This window comes from Gouania willdenowi, chromosome 6, assembly GCF_900634775.1.
Source record: "Gouania willdenowi chromosome 6, fGouWil2.1, whole genome shotgun sequence".
NCBI lineage: Eukaryota > Metazoa > Chordata > Actinopteri > Blenniiformes > Gobiesocidae > Gouania > Gouania willdenowi.
The window spans coordinates 47,410,305-47,429,044 of NC_041049.1; the positions used below are offsets into that span (position 1 = coordinate 47,410,305).

Genomic DNA, 18,740 nt, shown 5'->3' on the forward strand with positions numbered 1-18,740 from the left:
AGCGTAAAGCTCTTTTTAATTCTCCAATATACCAAAAGTGTCCTCTCAAAAATTAGTGAGTCAAAAATAACCCGAAAAAATAAAAAAGCTAATTTATATTTCCTGCCTTGAAATCTTCCCCCAAGCATAACCAATGAACGAAAAGATCACTGAGGTATGATGCATTTAAATTGCTTCAGGAATACAAGGCTGAGACTAATTGCTTCCTCAAACTGAACTGTGGCGTGAAAATGAAAAGTCATCATGTTAGGTGAATGGATGTCTGATTTTGAACAACGTTATTATTGTCACCCCGGGCTGCAAAAAAAAAAAAAAAAGGAAAAAGATGGACCAATAGAAGCTGCTGGAATGCACAAGGACTCAGAGTGTAAGACAATTATTGGGATCAGAGAATGTGTGTAAGGAGCTGATAAGACCACAGGGAGGTGAGGGAAACTCAGAGGATATAAAGCTTTGCTGGTTTATCTGCTTAGTGTGTTCGGTCCTGCATGAAATTTGCTGCATGTGTGAATATGAAATACAAAAGATTACAATGCTATATTTCCTCTTTTACAACATTGTTAGTGGATGGATTAGAAAACGTAGCTGAAGAGCTTGTGGTTTTGATATGTAGGTTTAAAAGAATGAAAAAAAAAATCAATATTCTAATTTTTGGCCCAGTTAAAAGTCAAAAGCACTTATTTCTTACAGAAAGCAAGCACCGGATATTCAACAGCTCAGCTTTAGTAATTTGGTGACAGACCTTTAGAAGTGCAGACCTCCTTTGATTTCACTGCATGCTTCGCATCAAATCTGAGTGGGCTGACAGTCATATTCTGTTTTGTTATTCTGACTCACAAACATTTAATACTCCATCCCTCCAAACATCTTTTTGTATTTTAACAAGCTTTGACAGGTCAGGAAATGTCGGGGAAAAGTCAAGCACAATCCAGAAAATGATCCACAGGGCAAAAGGGCAGCTGAAAGGAAGAATGAAATATCAAGGGTTGAGTTGAAGAGAACACAAGAAGGACAACGCTGCTGTACAAAAAACAATAAACCTGGATTTATTATGCCAATGCATCAATGTTAAAACTAACTATATATACTATGCTCAGCTCGTCAGCCAAAGCTCTTTCCTTCACTGTCGCCCATCACTTTCAGAGCTTCTTGTTCTTGGCATTTTCAGAATCAGCACACTGCTTTTCTGAGCCGTGGTTTAGGTAAACAGATTAGCCGCTGTTACACGTCCTATTTGGTCTCCCTTTGTTTTCTGAGGAAAGGATAAGACAATCAATAGCTCCTGTTTTTTTTTTTTTTACTTTTACGTCAGATGTTTTTCTTATTTGATTTATTGGAATTATTTTTCTTGGGAAAAAGCCCATTTTTATTTTAGATTACACGTCATTAGTGTTACTGCACTATTCATACATTCAGGACATATTTACCAAATGTTTGAGTGCATAAAAAGGAAAGCAACTGTAGCTGCTAATAGATAATCTGAGCCATCAAACCGGGAAACAACAGTCTGTTTAAGAGGAAGGTAATGTTGATCATTTACATTCTGCACATGTGCCCTAAAACCTCATCTAACATCATTATCACTATAACATTAAATTTAAAAAAAAAAAATGTAAACAACAGTAAAACATTGACATCCGACATCTTACAGTGGGCCAATTCACCAAGTATGACAACAATAGTGTGATAAAAGATAAAGGTTTGCTATTGAAGTCAAATCTACGGAAGCCGACTAGGGCCAATTCACCATATATGACAAAAGTCTCCATCAAAACTGGCCCTACTTTGTTTCCGTAACGCCTCAATGGTGACAAACGGACTGAATGCTCCACCTCTTCCAAACTTGACTGATTTCTCCTTCTGAACAGATTAGGTTTTATGGCAATATCTCCTTAAAGTCCTTAAAAAGATTACAATACTGTATTTATGAGCTAAAAAAGAAAGAATCTCTGAGTTATATATGAAGTACAGTTTAACACATTCATTGATACATAACATTTTGTAGACCGTCACAATCTGCTGTTTGTTGTATACGGTGAATTGGCCCTCGTCAGCTTCCGTAGATTTGACTTCATTAGCAGAGCTTCGACTTTTATCATGATATTGTATTTTGAGTTCGTTTTCGAAATTTCAATTTTAATCTTGTTTTTTGGCTTTAAACTCAAAATTATATTTCAACTTTATTCTCAAAATTTCAACTTTATTCTTGACATTTGGACTTTATTCTTGATTTGCACTAAATTATTTTCTCCATATAAATTGGCCCTAGTCCTTTTCCATAATTATAATTTCTAACCAAAAACTAAATTCCAATTTCTCTTATTTTTCATGCTTAATTTTCCACTCTTTCAAGTACCCCCCGTAGTGCCCCCATTTGAGAAACACTGAGTTTAATGAGGAAAAGCATAGCATGGCACAACATTACTATTTCTGACACCCTTGATGTAGATCTTCCAATGGTTGGAGTTTATGTTGAACACCCCAGTAGATGTGTTAGTTTCAGAGGTGAAAGTAATGGATTACAAGTACTCACGTTACTGTAATTGAGTTGCTTTTATTGGTGCTTTCACTTTTTTGAATATGTTTCAAAATCAGTCATTTTACTTGTACTTAAAGCAACATTGTGTAACTTTTGGCCACTAGGGGTGCTAGACCTGTAACTTTCACGTCAAGCACCCCTAGTGGCCACAAGCACCGCAGCGCTGTCGTAAAAATCAACATACAGTCGGACCAGCCTCCCTTTTCTTTTGATTGTGTATGCAGACAGTAGTTGACCTGTTGTTTGAAGAGAGATCATCGACTCACTATTAAAGAAAAATAAAGTTAGTTTCATGTAAGTAGGAATCTGTCGCTTGCGCAAAATGGCCGAAGGTGCGTTCACACCGAACACGACTGAAGTGACTGAAGCAATTAGATTACATTCAAATCAATGTAAATGTCGCGGCCTCGTTATTCCCCCTCAAGCGACGTGACTTGCGTGATTTGAGCGAATAGATGAAGCGCGACCTCGTCGCTCAAAGTTGAAATATTTTAACTTTTTAAGCGACTTCAGGCGACCACTCTCCCGTCCTTCACTGTCTGTAGAGCCTAGGCTGCAGTCCCTTCCTGCTCTCTCCTGCTACAGTGAGACGGCTGCAGCAGAGGGCTGTACTACACTTCCTCAATTTATCGAGGCAAAAATAAAGTGGTTAACTTCTTGAATAAGCCTACATTCTGAGTGAACTCATCCTATAGTAACTCTTTAAGTTGATCATTTTAACCGTAAAAGCGGAGTTGTCAATGATAAGTGCTGTAAACACACACACACACACTGTTCCCTGGTCAACGCGTCAGTGGAGCGATAAAGTAAAAGCCTTAGCTCCGTGAGTATATCAGAGCGTGTAGTCACGTAACTGCCTTAAAGTCAAACGTTCTCCAGGCGTTCTCCAGGTCACATGACCTGCCAACAACGGTCATTCTTCTCCAAACTTACATAGTCAGTATTTCAAGAAGGCAGCCCTGCTCGGAACATTGATACTGTCAAGCGCTGTATATTGGCCTGAGGGATATTTAAAATACAGTTACTCATATGCGTCAACTCTTTAGGTCACAAAGTCTGAGGTGTGGCTTTAAGTACATTTTAAAAGAAGTAAAGTAATTTGTTATATTTCTACAACAGAACCATTACTGAGTAAGATATTATTTTTCGTGATTATTTTTGTATTTCCGTATCATTGAACATAATCCATATGTTCTTAGTTGTGCCATTTTCTAATCAACCCTCAGTCACTTTCTTGGGTTCAGGTTGTGGTTTTTTACCCATTATGTTGTTACCCACATGGCACATTTGGCATGGTACTGTTTTACAGTTAATAAATGTAGCTATACTTAGAGCCCGAGACATTTTTTAACTTTGAATTAAATTTATTGGTGTCATTTTATTTTTTTAATTTTTTTAAATAATTGCACATGTTGACAAACCTTTTGTTTCATACAGACGCCTTTGTGGAAAATAAATATATTCCAATTGTGCAAGATTTAGTCTGTTCCTTTTTAAGATTATACATGAGATGTTTACTATATGCAAGGGAACCGTGGCAAGATTTATTACCAAAAAAGACACGGGAGGTGAAAGAAACAACAAACTTTTACTTGAGTACTAACTAATTGAGCAATTTTTTTACTTGTACTTGAGTACACGTTCAATCAAGTAACTGCATTTCTACTTGGCTAGGATGTGTCAGTACTATTTACACCTCTGGTTAGTTATTATAATTTGTTGTCAAGCTGGCGCCCATAAAGTCTGTGTGCTTATCTTTATTATTCTGTGTATGTGTGTGTTACTGCTGTCTGTCCTGTCTGATGGCTTTTTTCTATGCAGCCTCTGTGTGTCTTAGCCCCGCCCACCCTCACAGCGTGCCATCAGGAAGTAGGGAAACTGGCAGCAGCTGCTGAAAACAAGGAAGTGAAACGTTGCTAGCATTAGAACAAGTGTTTAGGCAACCTAAGATCACTATTTTATCCACAGACGTCTCAAAAACAGACACACGCACAAGAGGAAGAGCGCACAGACGGGTGAGTAGTGGACACGGAAGACTGTCTGTGGGTGGACGGAGTGAGCATGCGTGAAAGTGAGGCAGAGACTAATGGCTGCTGGGTTCACTGTTGTTTTTGTTGTGTGTGTTGTTGTTGTTTTGGTCAGCTTTGGGGTTGTAGCACTCATAGCTGAGGAGAAAATGTTCAGACTACTGTGCGGTTTTGTGTATCATAACCTTGTGTGCAGTTTGTTCACCCCTTTAAATGCCTGCAGCTTCACTCCTCTCTGGTGGACAAGAGGCGAGAAATACTGGAGGGAGAAATTAAATGCGAAGGTCAGGGCCCCCATGACACACACACACACTAGTGTGTGTGTGTGTTTATAAGCTATATTAACAGAAATACACAGTCAGCACTCTTGGATTGTGAGTCGGTAAATGTTTAGTGTGAACAAAGACAGCTCAGGGTTCTTACTCTAAGGTTTTTACCTTCTTCCTGGTTCATTGCCTTAGTTGCACTTACAGAACAATGGACTATTGTTTAATCTTGAGGTTGTTGTTAACCTATACAAAAGTACAGAAGATCATTTGGGCTAATTTTGATGGAGAAAATTATTTTGGGCAGATCAAGAATGAAGTGTCTATTGATCCAGAAACGTATCAATAGCCTTTGGGACTATGGGTACGTCTTCTGCGTTTTCCGGCCAGGATGGCCACGTGGTCTAAGGTGCCGCACTCGAGGATCGTTCCTTCCGCTAACGTGGATTTGAATCCCACTTTTGTCATATATTTTTTCATTTTAACATATTTAACACGGCAATGTCCATATTTAAAAATACATATATACGAAAAAAATAAACATTGTAGGGTATTTCCAAGGTTAGGGTTAAAATAAAAGGGTTAGCGGAGTAGTTAAAAATAAATATGAGCTAAAATAAAACTGATGGAACTTGGTGCACCTATCACGTCACCTAAACTGACCAATGAGAGGTGCTCCTTATGAATAGCCTCAGACAATCAAGAATACAGGTGAAATGTTGAGATTAAAGGTAGGGTAGGTAATTTTCTTCAGATACACTTTTTAAGTTTTTGGTTGAAATTGTCTTTATGTCCTGACAGAAATGAAGATCTCATGTGCTCTGAAAAAGGAATGAAGAATGCAGCTGTAAACCTGTAAAAACTTTGACCAATGAAAAAAAACTTTTTATTTATTTAACTAATCACGTCTCCCTGTCTCCCTGCTCTTTCTCAACCCCTCGTGTGCACGAGCTCACACTCAGGAGGATGCTACTTTCAAAATCATGCGAGTTTTTGAAAATTACCTACCCTGCCTTTAAAGTTGAAATTTCAAGAAGAAAGTTGAATTATTATGTTGGGATTAAACTCGAAAAAGTGAGATTAACATCGAAATTTAAAAAATGAACTCAAAATACAATATTGTGATAAAAGTCAAAGGTTTGCTATTAAAGTAAAATCTACTGAAGCTGACTATGGCCAATTCACCATATACGACAACAGTCTCCATCAAAACTGGCCCTGTTCTGTTTTTGTTAGGGATGTAACAATTAATCGCAAGGCAGTTAAAAATTGATTCATAGGTATCACGATTCACATCGATACTGTGAAAATTTAATCGCAGTACTTTTTTATCCAGAATTGTTGGCGGCGGGCGGAATCTGCTAATACTTTCTTTCTGGCTGCCTTCTACTTTTAAACATGTTCATAAATGATTCCTTACCCCTTTAGCACCAAAAATATCTGTAATATTACATGAATATCTGTAAAAGTCACGTTTTTCTATTAGCTCCGTCTGCTAGCATAGCATCTCTTCTTCACTGCAAAATATCTGCATGCCAGCCAACGTTACCAGTGCCCTCTGCTGGTCCAAACAAATATCTGATGTAAATAAAATGAAATGACTGTTTTTTTTTTTTTTTTTTAAAGTCCAATTGTTAAGGCACAAAATACATTTTCAGTTGCACTTTTAAAAAGAAAAAGAACTATTATGCAGTTTTGCATTGTTTATTATAGAACCAGAATTTAAATTAATAGGCTTCTTTTTCATTTGTATTATTCCTTTATTTATTTCATTCAAGATTTATTTTTAGTTAAATTGCATTGTTTTGAATAGTTTATCAAGGAATTCTTTTGACAATGAAAAATAAAAGGAAAACAGTATAGTTTTTTTTTATAGTTTTTTCCCCCAAAAAATAAAGGAATATTTTTCAGTCATCATTTTTCTACAGTCCCATTTTGTAAAATAAATTTTGAGAGAATCGTATCGTGAATCGAATCGTATCGGTAGTTGAGTGAATCGTTACATCCCTAGTTTTCGTAGTTCCTCAATAGCCACAGATGGACTGAATGCTTCACTTCTTCCAAACGTCACTGATTTTTTTCTGCTGATCTGCTGTTTGTTGTCATAATGGTGAATTGGCCCGAGACAGCTTCTTTAGCAGACCCTCGACGATATTGTATTTTGAGTTCAATATCAAAAATTTTGACTCTAATCTTGTCTTTTCGACTTTAATCTCGAATTTAAACTTTATTTTTGATTTGTCCAAAATAATTTTCTCCATCAAAATTGGCCCTAATCTGCTTCCGTATAAAAGACTTGGAAACATTTGGAAAGTTAAGTCCTCATACCACACATTCATTACACTAATGTGCTAAACAACTCAAATTTTTCATTTCAGAATTTCTCCAATTTAATTTCAGGTTTTGCCCATTTCCGTCTTCCATTTCATCAGCACTCCTAAATTTAATGTAATTTTTACAGGCTAATAAACTTCACCAAATCATGGCAAACATGCTTAATATTAATACGGTTAATAGGAGTTAGCTATTGTCATTAATTTCATATCTATACACAGCAAAAATGCGCTGAAACAAGCGTGCTGATATCAGCGACCTTTGACTTGCAGCCATTTGCTACATCTAAGAAAACCCAAACTAATTAACTAACAATTTCCAATTACCATAAGTTGAAGTATAGGGCTGGGCGATATGGATCAAAACTCAGAGCTCAATATTTTTTCTCAGTATATGACGATATACGATATGAATCTCTATTTTTAATTAAAATAAAGTCTGACCAGAAAGACATTTTTAATAACAAACAGCTGCACAATATGTGCCACTTTTGGCTTTTTCACCTCTAAGGGACAGCATGTGCGAGTGAGTTCTGTAGTGTGGCTTGTATAGGGGAAGGCCTAGGTTGGGACCCACTCAGAAATCCATTTAACTGTGCTTTTCATGCTGTATTTTGAGACAAAATAAACTACAATATATATAATAACTTAGGCTTAGGATATTGTAATTTCCTATTGCGCCAAAAAAAGAAGAATCTTGATATATTGCCCTACACACAAAGATACAGAACTTTTGCTCAAGAAGCTGCCAGGTACAAAAATGATGAAGTATCACAATCTTGGACACAGGCCAGGCTTGGATAGCCAAGTCTACACAGCGTTCAGATACAGAAACTTACAATCTATGGCAAAGATAATCACCTACAATCAATATCACTGTTCTAGAGCTTCTCTTATTTATAATTTGGCCAGTGAAACAGTATTACTGTCACTATCGTCAGCATACAGGCTGAACTAAACAGGCCCTTTACCTCATCATTTAAATTCTTGTGGTAATTAAAATGCATCAAACTAAAACGTTCTCGCATCAACTATGGTAACATCATAAAAGGAAAGATGCAAATATTCCTGTAGGTTTTTACCTTCAATGCTTCTACCATGATGAGGTCAGAGTGAACAAATAAAAAGTCTTTTCTATCACAAAGAATTTGGATAAGGCTTCTTCTTTTTTTCTTTTTTCTTTTGGCACACTTTAAATTGTTCCCTCAATATTTATAGTTTAAGACAGTTATCGACTACATGAAAAAATGATTGGTTTAAAACTTTGAAAAGTCTCCCCCTCCTGACAATATTTCAATGCTTTCTTCTTTCTTCCTCTCTTCACTCAGCAACACTAATTGTGTGACCTGTTAGGTTCAAATAATTTCCATAATGGAAGCTGAAAGAAAACACATTTGTTCTTATTGCTTCCCAGCAGCTATATGAGTCTTTTAACAAATAATGAATAAAAAATAGTAAATGTAAACTGAAAATGAATGACATTATCATAAAGCATAAGTGGGCAAACTACGGCCCGCGGGCCACATCCGGCCCGTTGGTCTTTTTAATCTGGCCTGCCAAAGCCAAAATAAACTAATAAAACACAAAATGAACCGTCTTACTCCGTCATTTATCTCTTCAACACCCGTGGGAACCAAATGTTCTCCCATTCTCTGCTTATGCCTGCGCTTTTTTAGCCTCCCAGCCAATCAACACGCAGAACAAAGACGAACATTGGCAGAGAAAGCTGCACGTAACAATGATGCCTTCATGGCCATGGGAAACCACAACACTCGTTGAATAAACTACATGTGGGGATATTTTTCCATTTATTTGAACCAAATTGTAGGAAGTGCAAGTATAGAAAACTGTTGTTTGACATTGTATGTGGCGTTTTAATTTGAAAAAAAAAGACAATTATTTAAGCTTTCTGCCCCTTCCTGCACTGTATATCTAATTCTGTGATATTTTATTACTATTGTTTTGTATATTATTTTATTATGTACATATATTCCATTTATATTACTGGTGTTTTTTTTATTTATTCTTTTAATAATATGATAAGGTTTCATTTATTCAGACAACAGATCTCCTGACATATTTGCAAGTCTTCTTCAGAGGTGTCTGCTGATCACTTTGATGCTTCCTTTGAAGTTTCCTTGAGTTTTGTGTAATAATTCCAGCCACATTATTTCTGTCTTCTTTTTGAATAACATGTTAAGGTTTAATTTATTCAGACAACTGTTTCTCACAGTGGATTTCCTGAGGAACAGTTGTCTGAATAAATGAAACCTTAACATTATTCCAAAAGTTGACAGAAATAATGTGGCTGGAATGTTTATTCTTCTACTCTATTTATTCTTTAAGGCAGTGTTTCTCAAACTTTTTATTTCTGAATCCAACTCCCCCTTTGTCCAATTACAACATTTTGCTCAGAATACTATGAAAAGAAACCCATTCCATGTGAAAGTACCACCACCGGTGCCTTTTGCTTTTTAAGCCATTGCAAAACCTGTAATGTAACAGCATGGTATTTGAAAGTGTTTTGAAGGCTGGATCTGGTTAGATTTTTGTTTTGAGGATAATTAAAGAGTATGTATGGTTGAATATTGTAATAAGTATGAATTTGTTATCCATCATGGTTATGCTGTAGCATTGTGTAAAACACAAACCCTTAACATGTTTGTTTGAACATACCAAGTTTTGAATAATTCTTTTTAAGACAGTAATTTGTGAGGTAGATAGAGAATGGCAGCTATTGTAGGACTGTGATGATTTTATTAAAATGAGAAATTGTTCAATAGTGGTGAGGGTTAGTGTTAGTGAGGGTCATTTAAATCATAAACAATAAATGATTAAATATATGTAATATTCATACATGTAACAAAATAGGAGTAATTCATCTTGCATGTCACATCATACAAGAACACACACACGCACTCCCACAGCTACATGTTTAGTATCTAATTATAGTGATGTGTCAGTCACGAACGAACCGGTTCTTTGACGTGAACGACGAGAGCTGGCTCCTGATTGGGAGCTGCTTTGCTTCTCTCTCTCTTTTTTTTTTTCCTCTTCAAGTCACATTTGATTGGACAATATGTGTGTGCTTCGTGTGTGCTGTGGTGTCACATTAGTTTCAAAAAGCCACACACGACAACAACTGCACGCATAAAACCCGTAGCGAGCCCTGCTCGCGGTCCCATTATGAGGTGAATGCTCGCACGCATTTACGTAGGGGTGGGCTCTCCAGCAATTGGCTGTGGTGCGCACATGGCTGTGGTTGCTCCGGTGAACAATGGACAATGGCATTTATTAAATAATTTATTAACGGGATTAGATACACTTTAATAATCCCTTGGGAAGGCTCTGTCAGTCCAGGTATCATTGCAGTCAAAACAAATCCGACATTGCACACTCTTGAACCAAGCAGCAGCCATGTTGAAACTCTCAGGGCATTCTGATCCTGATCCGCAGAGCTATTTGAGGAACACACACACACGGACAGACAGAGATTCCTTGTTTTTATAAAGAGATTATCTTTTTTAACTAGAAACATACAATATAAAACCCCATATTTTGAAGGCTTTCTTTGTTGATTTTTCACTTTCTCTCTCTCAAGTACCCCCTGCAGTGCCAATGCATACCCCTAGAGGTACACATATCCCCATTTGAGAAACACTGCTTTAAGGGATTAACGGGGAACTTGGGGACATTATTTTCGTTATCTACATGTACATGCACATGATGACAAACAGATCCTTGAATTATGTATTGTTTTTAATTAACTGTGCAAAACAATAAATAAAATAAAAAAAATATTTTAATCAGTAATTTTCTATATTTTACTATAACAAGACATTACAGATGACCCAATTTTATTTCCAGACGTCCCAACATTTGGGGTAATGACCGCAAGGTTGAAAAACCCTGCTCTAAATCTTTTTATATTTTTATCTTTTGTCAATTACTTTGGACTACAATTGGATTTGTTTAAAAGGTACAATATATACAGTATAACGTTTGATTAATTGAAATATCTTTCTATATAAATATATAGGAAATACAGTATGTTATTATCGTATTATATTCAGCTTCTCCAGTGAGTGCAGAATGATGTGGTTATTCTCACCTCGTATTACTCATTGGTGCTGAGTGTGACTTCCTGTGGGCTTTAGCCTCATCTGTTAGTGGGAATATTATATCAGAAGGGATTAAGCTGAAGAATTTTGGACTTTCCCATGTGCAAATATGAGAAGTGTTCACAGAAGGTCACAACTATTAATAGCATGTGTCTTCGTGTGTGTGTGTGTATGTGTGTCCCCTGTAGGAATTTACCAGCCTTAGACCACAAAGCCGAACATCAGGGAGGAAGCATGGAGCGAAGAGGAGAAGAGCTGCCACAGATGGATGGATCATGTGATGCGTGCGAGCCCGATGAGGCCCAGCCGGCGACGCAAGTGTGCTGTACCTGCAATTTTGCCTTTTGCGTTCTGCATGCCGAAAATCACACCAGTCGCACAAAGCACCCACTGATCCCTTACAAATGTGAAGAGAAACCAAATAATGGTGCATGCACAGAGAAAGAGTCAAGAAAAGATGAGAATGAATCAAACAAAGCAGCTGGACAAGAAGAAGAAGTGCCTATAGCTAATGGCAATGAAGGTGATGGTGGTGATGATGATGCTGAGGAAGCGGTGAGCATCCAGAGCCCTGAGCAGGTTGGCGGAGCTGAGGCTGCAGAAGCAAAACAAGACGTTGCAGAAGTTAAACCCAAGAACAAGGAAGCTCCAGCGACGAGGGAGAGACTGCACTGCAAAGAGCATGACAAGGAAGGCACTCTGTACTGTAAATGTGACGAGAAGATCATCTGTGTGATGTGCGCGGTGCAGGGCGAACACCGGGATCATGAGATCATCACTCTGCACGAGGCCTACTTGTGGCAGAAAGTAAGTCGAGTGCTCAGTACGTGACAGATTTACACACAGCACAGCAGCACGGTGTGATTTACTGCTGCTTTTCTGTTGTTCTGAATGGGAAAGCTGCAAAGCAACATCTGCAGCTCTGTCACATCATTTATAGAGCTCTACCTATTTAACAGAGGTGTAAAGAGTACTGATGGATCCTACTCAAGTAGAGGTACTGTTACTTGATTGAAATTGTTCTCAAGTACAAGTAAGGCATACATAAAATACTCAAATACTAGTGAAAAGTAGCTCAATTAATTAACACTCAGTAAAAGTTACTAGTTACTTTCACCCCCCATATTTATTTTTGGGTAATAAATTGTGCCACGGTTCCCTTGCATACAGTAAACATCTCAAGTATAAACCTTAAAAGGAAGAAACTACATCTTGCACAATAAGCCTTTTCACACACTCTGAAATCTCGCTCTCGTTCAGTTCTTGTGCATGAGGTCAAAGGTCAAGAAGGATAAACTCGCCATGGCTGCAGCGAATCTGACAAATATAGATTATTTTTCCAGTTGATTCTTTGAAAACATTTTGTGGAAATGTAGTATCGGTTTCCAAGGCAGAAATGCAGCGTTAGCTGCTAAAGCTGCAAACAAGCTGAAAATTCAGGGTTTTCTTGGCTTTTCAACAGTGACCAATCAGCTGATTGTTTCACTGTTTCACTCATCACCCTGTCCATCTTGTGCACTTTCTTGAAATTTGTAAATTTAAATAAAATAGTAGCTTAATAAAAATGATCATGGACCTGGTTAGTGAATGGTGAACCTCGTAAATGTACCTTTTCAAAGTAATAACTCGTACTGTAATAAACGTTTTCACACAGAAATCTTGCTTGTCCCATCACTAAAAATAATAATAATACATTTTATTTATAAGCACTTTTCAAAAATTCAGACATTTTACAGTTGTTAAAACAATTACACAGAAGTCAAAAAAGAATCCAACAACAATTAAGGTAAATACAGAAAATACATAACAATCACAAGTGAAAATCTTGGGAGACAGAGTGTTGAAGCAAGGGAGGTCTGTCGCTTTGATACTGCTTCTTCCATTGGTTCAAGTGCTGGGATCAGCAGAAAGCCATGGTCCCGGTTTTCATTCACCAGGGGTCACCTGTGTGGAAGCAAAGGGACTGCCCTAGCTTCCATACTGCTGTTGAGGTGCTCCCATTGGTTTTCAAAAGTACTCGGATCTAGCCGAAAGTTGTGTCAGCGGAAAACCCTGGTTCCCCCGAGTGTGAATATGTATAATATGAATCCTATTAATACACTAAAGGTTGGCAATGTCAACAGACCGACCGAGCTTGTTGACGTTTGTTGCACATGCACAGTTCCAGAGTTTAAAAAGGCTTATTGGAACTTAATTTATTTTCCACAAAGGCATCTGTATAAAATAAAAAGTTTGTCAAAATGTACAATTCTTTTTTCTTTTTTAAATAAAATAACACCCATGAATTCAATTCAAAATTTAAAAAATTCTCAGGCACTAAATATAGCTACATGTATGAACTCTAAAACTGATTGAATAACCTCCAGTCAATGGTGTTTTGGCACCGTACATTGTTTAATCTGATTGGTCGGTTATGATGTGATGCATTTGATTGTTGTCTGGTCATTTCATTTTTTTGTAGTTGATCATTTTAAAACAAAAAATTCAAAGTGTAATATATATATATATGTGTGTGTTAGGCTCTCTATTTAAAGTCTACACACCCGTGCTGTTTTAATATTTGTATTGAGTATATAATGACTCACACAACTTCTCATACAATAGTAGAAATGACAAAGTAAAATTGAAATATAACTGCAAATTACCCAGTGTAGCTAATTGTTTGATTGCATTGTCCCCAATAATAATAGCTCCATATTCCTCCTCCTATGCTGTTAAATGATTGATTCTTTTAAGCATATTTAACCATTCCATTGAGTCTCTAGTTTAGGGCACAATTGGATTTGGTCTAATACATTTTGACAATGCCTCTATCACCACCGCAGGTTCATTTATGCGCTGATTATAGCCGCATTTCCTGCGAGACGTTTAGTATACTGAGCACATTCCGGCTCTGCTTTTGAAACTATTTACAGAGATGGTGATGCACACTAAAAAAAAAAAAAAAAAAAGCTATGTTTTAGACAAAGCATGGATTTTTTTTTCAGCCGAAAAGCCTCTTTCTGTAAATTATCCGACAAGGTCCATGCATTCACCTGTGTGGAGCTGCACTGTTGTCTTTTTTGTTCTGTCGATGCACATGTGAAAAACAGGAAAAACACAATGCACTACATCACATCCACATATGGATTTATGGGAGAGAAAGAGGCCAAAATCAAGGCCAACCCAGTTCCCAAACCTACTGAAGCTTTTGGCCTGCTTTCTGTCAGACAATCATTCATCTGCAGTAATAGGAGTTTTTCCTGCCTTAGATTTCAGCTGCTAACATGAAAAAATCTATCAATAAATGTGTATATTTTTAGTTTTCTGTTAACCCATTTAGTTTACATGAGAAAAAATACTCAAAATATTGGTGATATTAACAAAATCAAATTGTAAAACAGCAAAACACTCCAATCTGTGTTTAAAAGTGTTTCCCATCCGTCGTGTGAGTAACTGTTATGGCGCGTTCACACCAAAAGTGTTGAAAGCAGCAGGTTTACAATCACGGAATATGGTGGACGTGCCTCTTGGGAGCGTCAAAGGTCTCAATGTGGGTCCTGCGCCTCCTGTGAAGCTTTTCGCGCGGCTGATGCTGGAGTTGGGATTGTTGAACTTTTGGCGCATATCGTGGCGCGTTGACCAATCATGAGCGTTCCCCAACCGTGACGTATCAGAATAATGAGAAGAAGAAAAATAAAACACTAACAGCTCTATTCCAGCAGAATAGCCTGTACAACTGCGGGCTATTCTGCTGGAATAGAGCGCCTGTAGTTGGGGACCTGGTAGGAGATGCGTGTGCCGATGCGGGTCAGCAGGTCGGCAATTTGGGCACGGGAGAGACGGAAGTAGCGCTGATAAGGACTCTTGTCCAAGCGCAGCTCTGTTTAATCCAGAAACGGCGTTGAGGGCAAATAAAACCAAGCTACTCTCTCGATAATGTAGAGCCGATGAACGGGGGTCGGAGGCGGCGTGTTTAGCAAGGAACTCCGAACCTTATTCTCCATTCAACCAAGCTTTTCTGTAGCCCTCTAAATAATCACAGTGCAATCTGACCAGAAACACAGCCTTCTCAACATGTTCCCCACCACTTCATCAATGTAACTGATCGCCACAATATCATCCATTGTATGAACACCACCGGCAGCAGAGAAGTGTTTTGGGCATCAACTCTAGTGTCGGCCACGATGGGGGCGCCAGACGCACATCAAAAGCTTGAAATCTCAAAACATGCAGCGCTCGCCCCGCGGAAAGCTTCAAAACGCACCGCTCATAAGGCGTGGGACATGCAGCGAGACCTCCAATGCTCCTAGAAGCGCGTCCACCATATATTGTGAATGTACACCTGACACTTTCGACGCGTTTGGTGTGAACGCTTCATTAGCATAATATTGACTCATTTTTAGCAACTTCTACAGTATGTTTGGTTTGTAATTTTTGGTGTGTTTTTTTCTTCTTTCTTTCCTCTTACCACTTGTTTATTTGTTTTGCATCCAGAGCAAAGGAGGCTATGACCTGCTGGGCTTCTCACAAAGGATGGGTGACAGGATAAATGAAAAGTGGGTCAAAGAAAGGGTGAGTGCTTCACACTCTTATGTATCCAACACAAAATTGAATCCCCAGACATCTACGGTATTATCAATGACATATGATATGTTAAGCTTGGAAAACGTTAAAACATTTAGATATTGTTGTTTTTGTTAACAAATTTCTGCAGTAGTATATTTGTAAACCCTAATATTTATCTTATTCTATTGAAAATGTGTTTTTTTTTTTTTTTAAATATTGGTTCAGTTTGTTGTTGTTATGTTCATGTATGTCAATTTACTGGTACAGTGCCCGTCGGAAGTATGTATTCATGTGGGAGCTCAAGTAGAGTTGTCAGTTATGGCCAAATGAGTATGTGTTTGAAGGTTGGACTGTACAGAGAGGTGTACATGCTCTGTACTGTTATAAAGGGCTATATGTGCGGGTGCAAAGTAAAATTGCGTGTGCGATTTCCCTGGTTTAATTCTATGGGATACATGATAAATGTGATAAAGTTTGTACCAATATCACTAAAAAGTTTTTCTGTTTTTATGAGGAGGTTTTTCAGACGTTTCGATATTGAAAAGTGTCACAAAAACGCTATAGTTTTTACAGTTTTTCCGCAATTACAAGTAACAGAACGTAACATACCTAGGCATATGACCAATTCTCTCCAAAAAAACATAGCGCGTTACATTTGGACAGAAGAGGAGACAGAAGCTTTGTTTCCATTACCCTTGGAAATGCGCAAAATCTAAATAGCGCAATAAAAACTGTTGATGGAAATACCAGCATTTCGAAAAAAACATTCTAATATCGCTAAAAAGTTTTTACATTTTCATGAGGTTTTTCTGGACATTTTGATATTAAAGATATTGCAAAAACACAATGGAAACAGTTTTTTCGCAATTACATGTAACAGGACGAGACGTTCCCGGTCACATGACCGCTACTCTCAGAGAAAACATGGCACGGTAAGACATTTCTTAGCATTAGACTTCAAAATGATTACAGCCACATCAGACAGCAAATGACAAAGCAATGCAGAGTGTTATCAGGACGTTAGGAGCATCCATCTTCCTGCTGCAAAGACTCACAGGATCAGATTTCACAGGAGTTACAAGGCTCTAAAACAACCTTCAATGGAAACACATTCAAAGCACAATTATACTTTGTCGACATTTATAACGCTTTTATTTTGCGAAAAACTGTATTGGAAACAGATAGTGAATGTCACAGTGTCAGTCTGAGCTATTTGCTACTGAAAGTGGCAACACCTGCCTTCTACACCCCCTGCAGGACCTGCTCTGCACCGTGCCCAGTTATATAACAGTGGCAGAACCTGACAGCATGCGGGGAAACAAAAGAAGCGCAGTTGGATACCTGCATAGATGTGGCCAAGCCACGGTGGCGTAATAAAGAAGGTTAATTTGACTGGCCTTTCTGAGAGATAACACTCTGTATAAGCTGGCAGCACCCCACCTCACTTCATGTCTGTTATCAATACCGCTCCAAGGACATGCTGAACATTTAGTTTTGGGCACCACAGGTGCTCCGTACTCGATGAAAATGGTTTCCCCGGACAGTAATTTGGACTTTTCAACATTTCCTCTCTGAAATCTCAAAAATCAGTGTTGCTTGTTCTGCATGACGGACAGCCATTAGAATGACTTGTCTCGGTGAAAGAAGGTGAACAATTGTATTTGAGTGCATGTGAAAGAAATACAATGAAGAAAGGACTTGATGGGTAAAAGTGTAACCTTTCTGAAAGACTTTTAAGAAATAATTGATGATTGTCTGCCTATGGGCAAATTCATTCCCTTCCTTTCCACTGACATGGGGATTTTAAACACTTTGAGCTAATAATGTCATTCTCCTGCTCTCACTCTCAGCAGGGAAATAATGTATAACACAAAAGCAGTTTTTGCAGCTCCATGCATATTAATTTGGCACTCGATGCTCTCCTAATATGAAGAGTTTAGAATGTTATCACTCAGTCAGCAGGTATTACATGTTGACAAAAAGCTGTGAAGGACATGTAAATAATTTTGAAGTAGGTCAGGATAGCAGAGGACTGAAAACTAACTTAATTATTGTTTATTTGTTTATTGCCACTGTAGACCAATTTCATGCAAACAATTTAGCACAACAATAATAATAGAATAATTAAGTACTTAAGTTGGATATAGAAATTTGTGCATAATAACTGCAAAAAAAAACAAAAAACTCTCAAGTTCCATGACAGGTAATATTTATTGAAGTAACCCAGTCAATGAAGGTTATTTGTTTATTTAATTCTGCAATTTCTCCAGTGCTCCAATGAGGGTTTGTATGTCCCAATTACTGATCAATAAAGGTGGTATAATGGAACCAATACCAATTAGCAATGACTTTATAATTCAAAAGTCAAGCTTTTTGTTTTAATATAAAGCACTGTTTCTCTTTGAAGTATATTCTACACAACCTTGCACTGAAAATTATTATGATAGAATAAAAAAGTCAACTTTGCTTTATTGGCAGACAACATGTGCACTTTAAACCACAACCAGTCTGTCTTAATAGTTATTGACTGATGTGTCATTCAGCAAATTAGATAATAAAAAAACTCATATTAAATAGAAAAAACACACCAAGCTACAACAAATTATATCAACCAAAGAAGGGAACTAAATGAAATATAAAAGACAAAAGGTAAGCTTCAATTTAATGCAACTTAAGACTGCAGTTTTTCAAGGAAGATAATATTTTTTTAAAAAGCTCTTGCTTTTTTCTGCATTTACAGTGAGTCATATCTCCACTATATTATCATTTTGAACAGACCTTTTAAAGTTTGTGAATTAGATTGCGTATTAAAACGCAAAAACAGGCTAAAAATGTGCTGCTCATCTTCGTCTTTGCATTTTCTTACCTTTTCCACCAAATCTTCCTCCTCCAGCTGCTCTATAAGG

At 37.5% G+C, this 18,740-nt stretch overlaps 1 protein-coding gene across 1 annotated transcript in view; it reads left to right on the plus strand.

Annotated features, from left to right (window-relative positions):
- Positions 1 to 4,392: 4,392 nt before the first annotated feature.
- Positions 4,393 to 18,740, plus strand: part of trim44 (tripartite motif containing 44) — a 73,786-nt gene continuing 59,438 nt past the window's right edge. Inside the window, exons 1-3 of the mRNA XM_028451445.1 lie at positions 4,393 to 4,554; positions 11,475 to 12,093; positions 15,763 to 15,840. Coding sequence (XP_028307246.1) covers positions 11,521 to 12,093; positions 15,763 to 15,840 — 651 coding nt within the window. The 5' untranslated portion in view covers positions 4,393 to 4,554; positions 11,475 to 11,520. The remainder of the gene's footprint in view (positions 4,555 to 11,474; positions 12,094 to 15,762; positions 15,841 to 18,740) is intronic.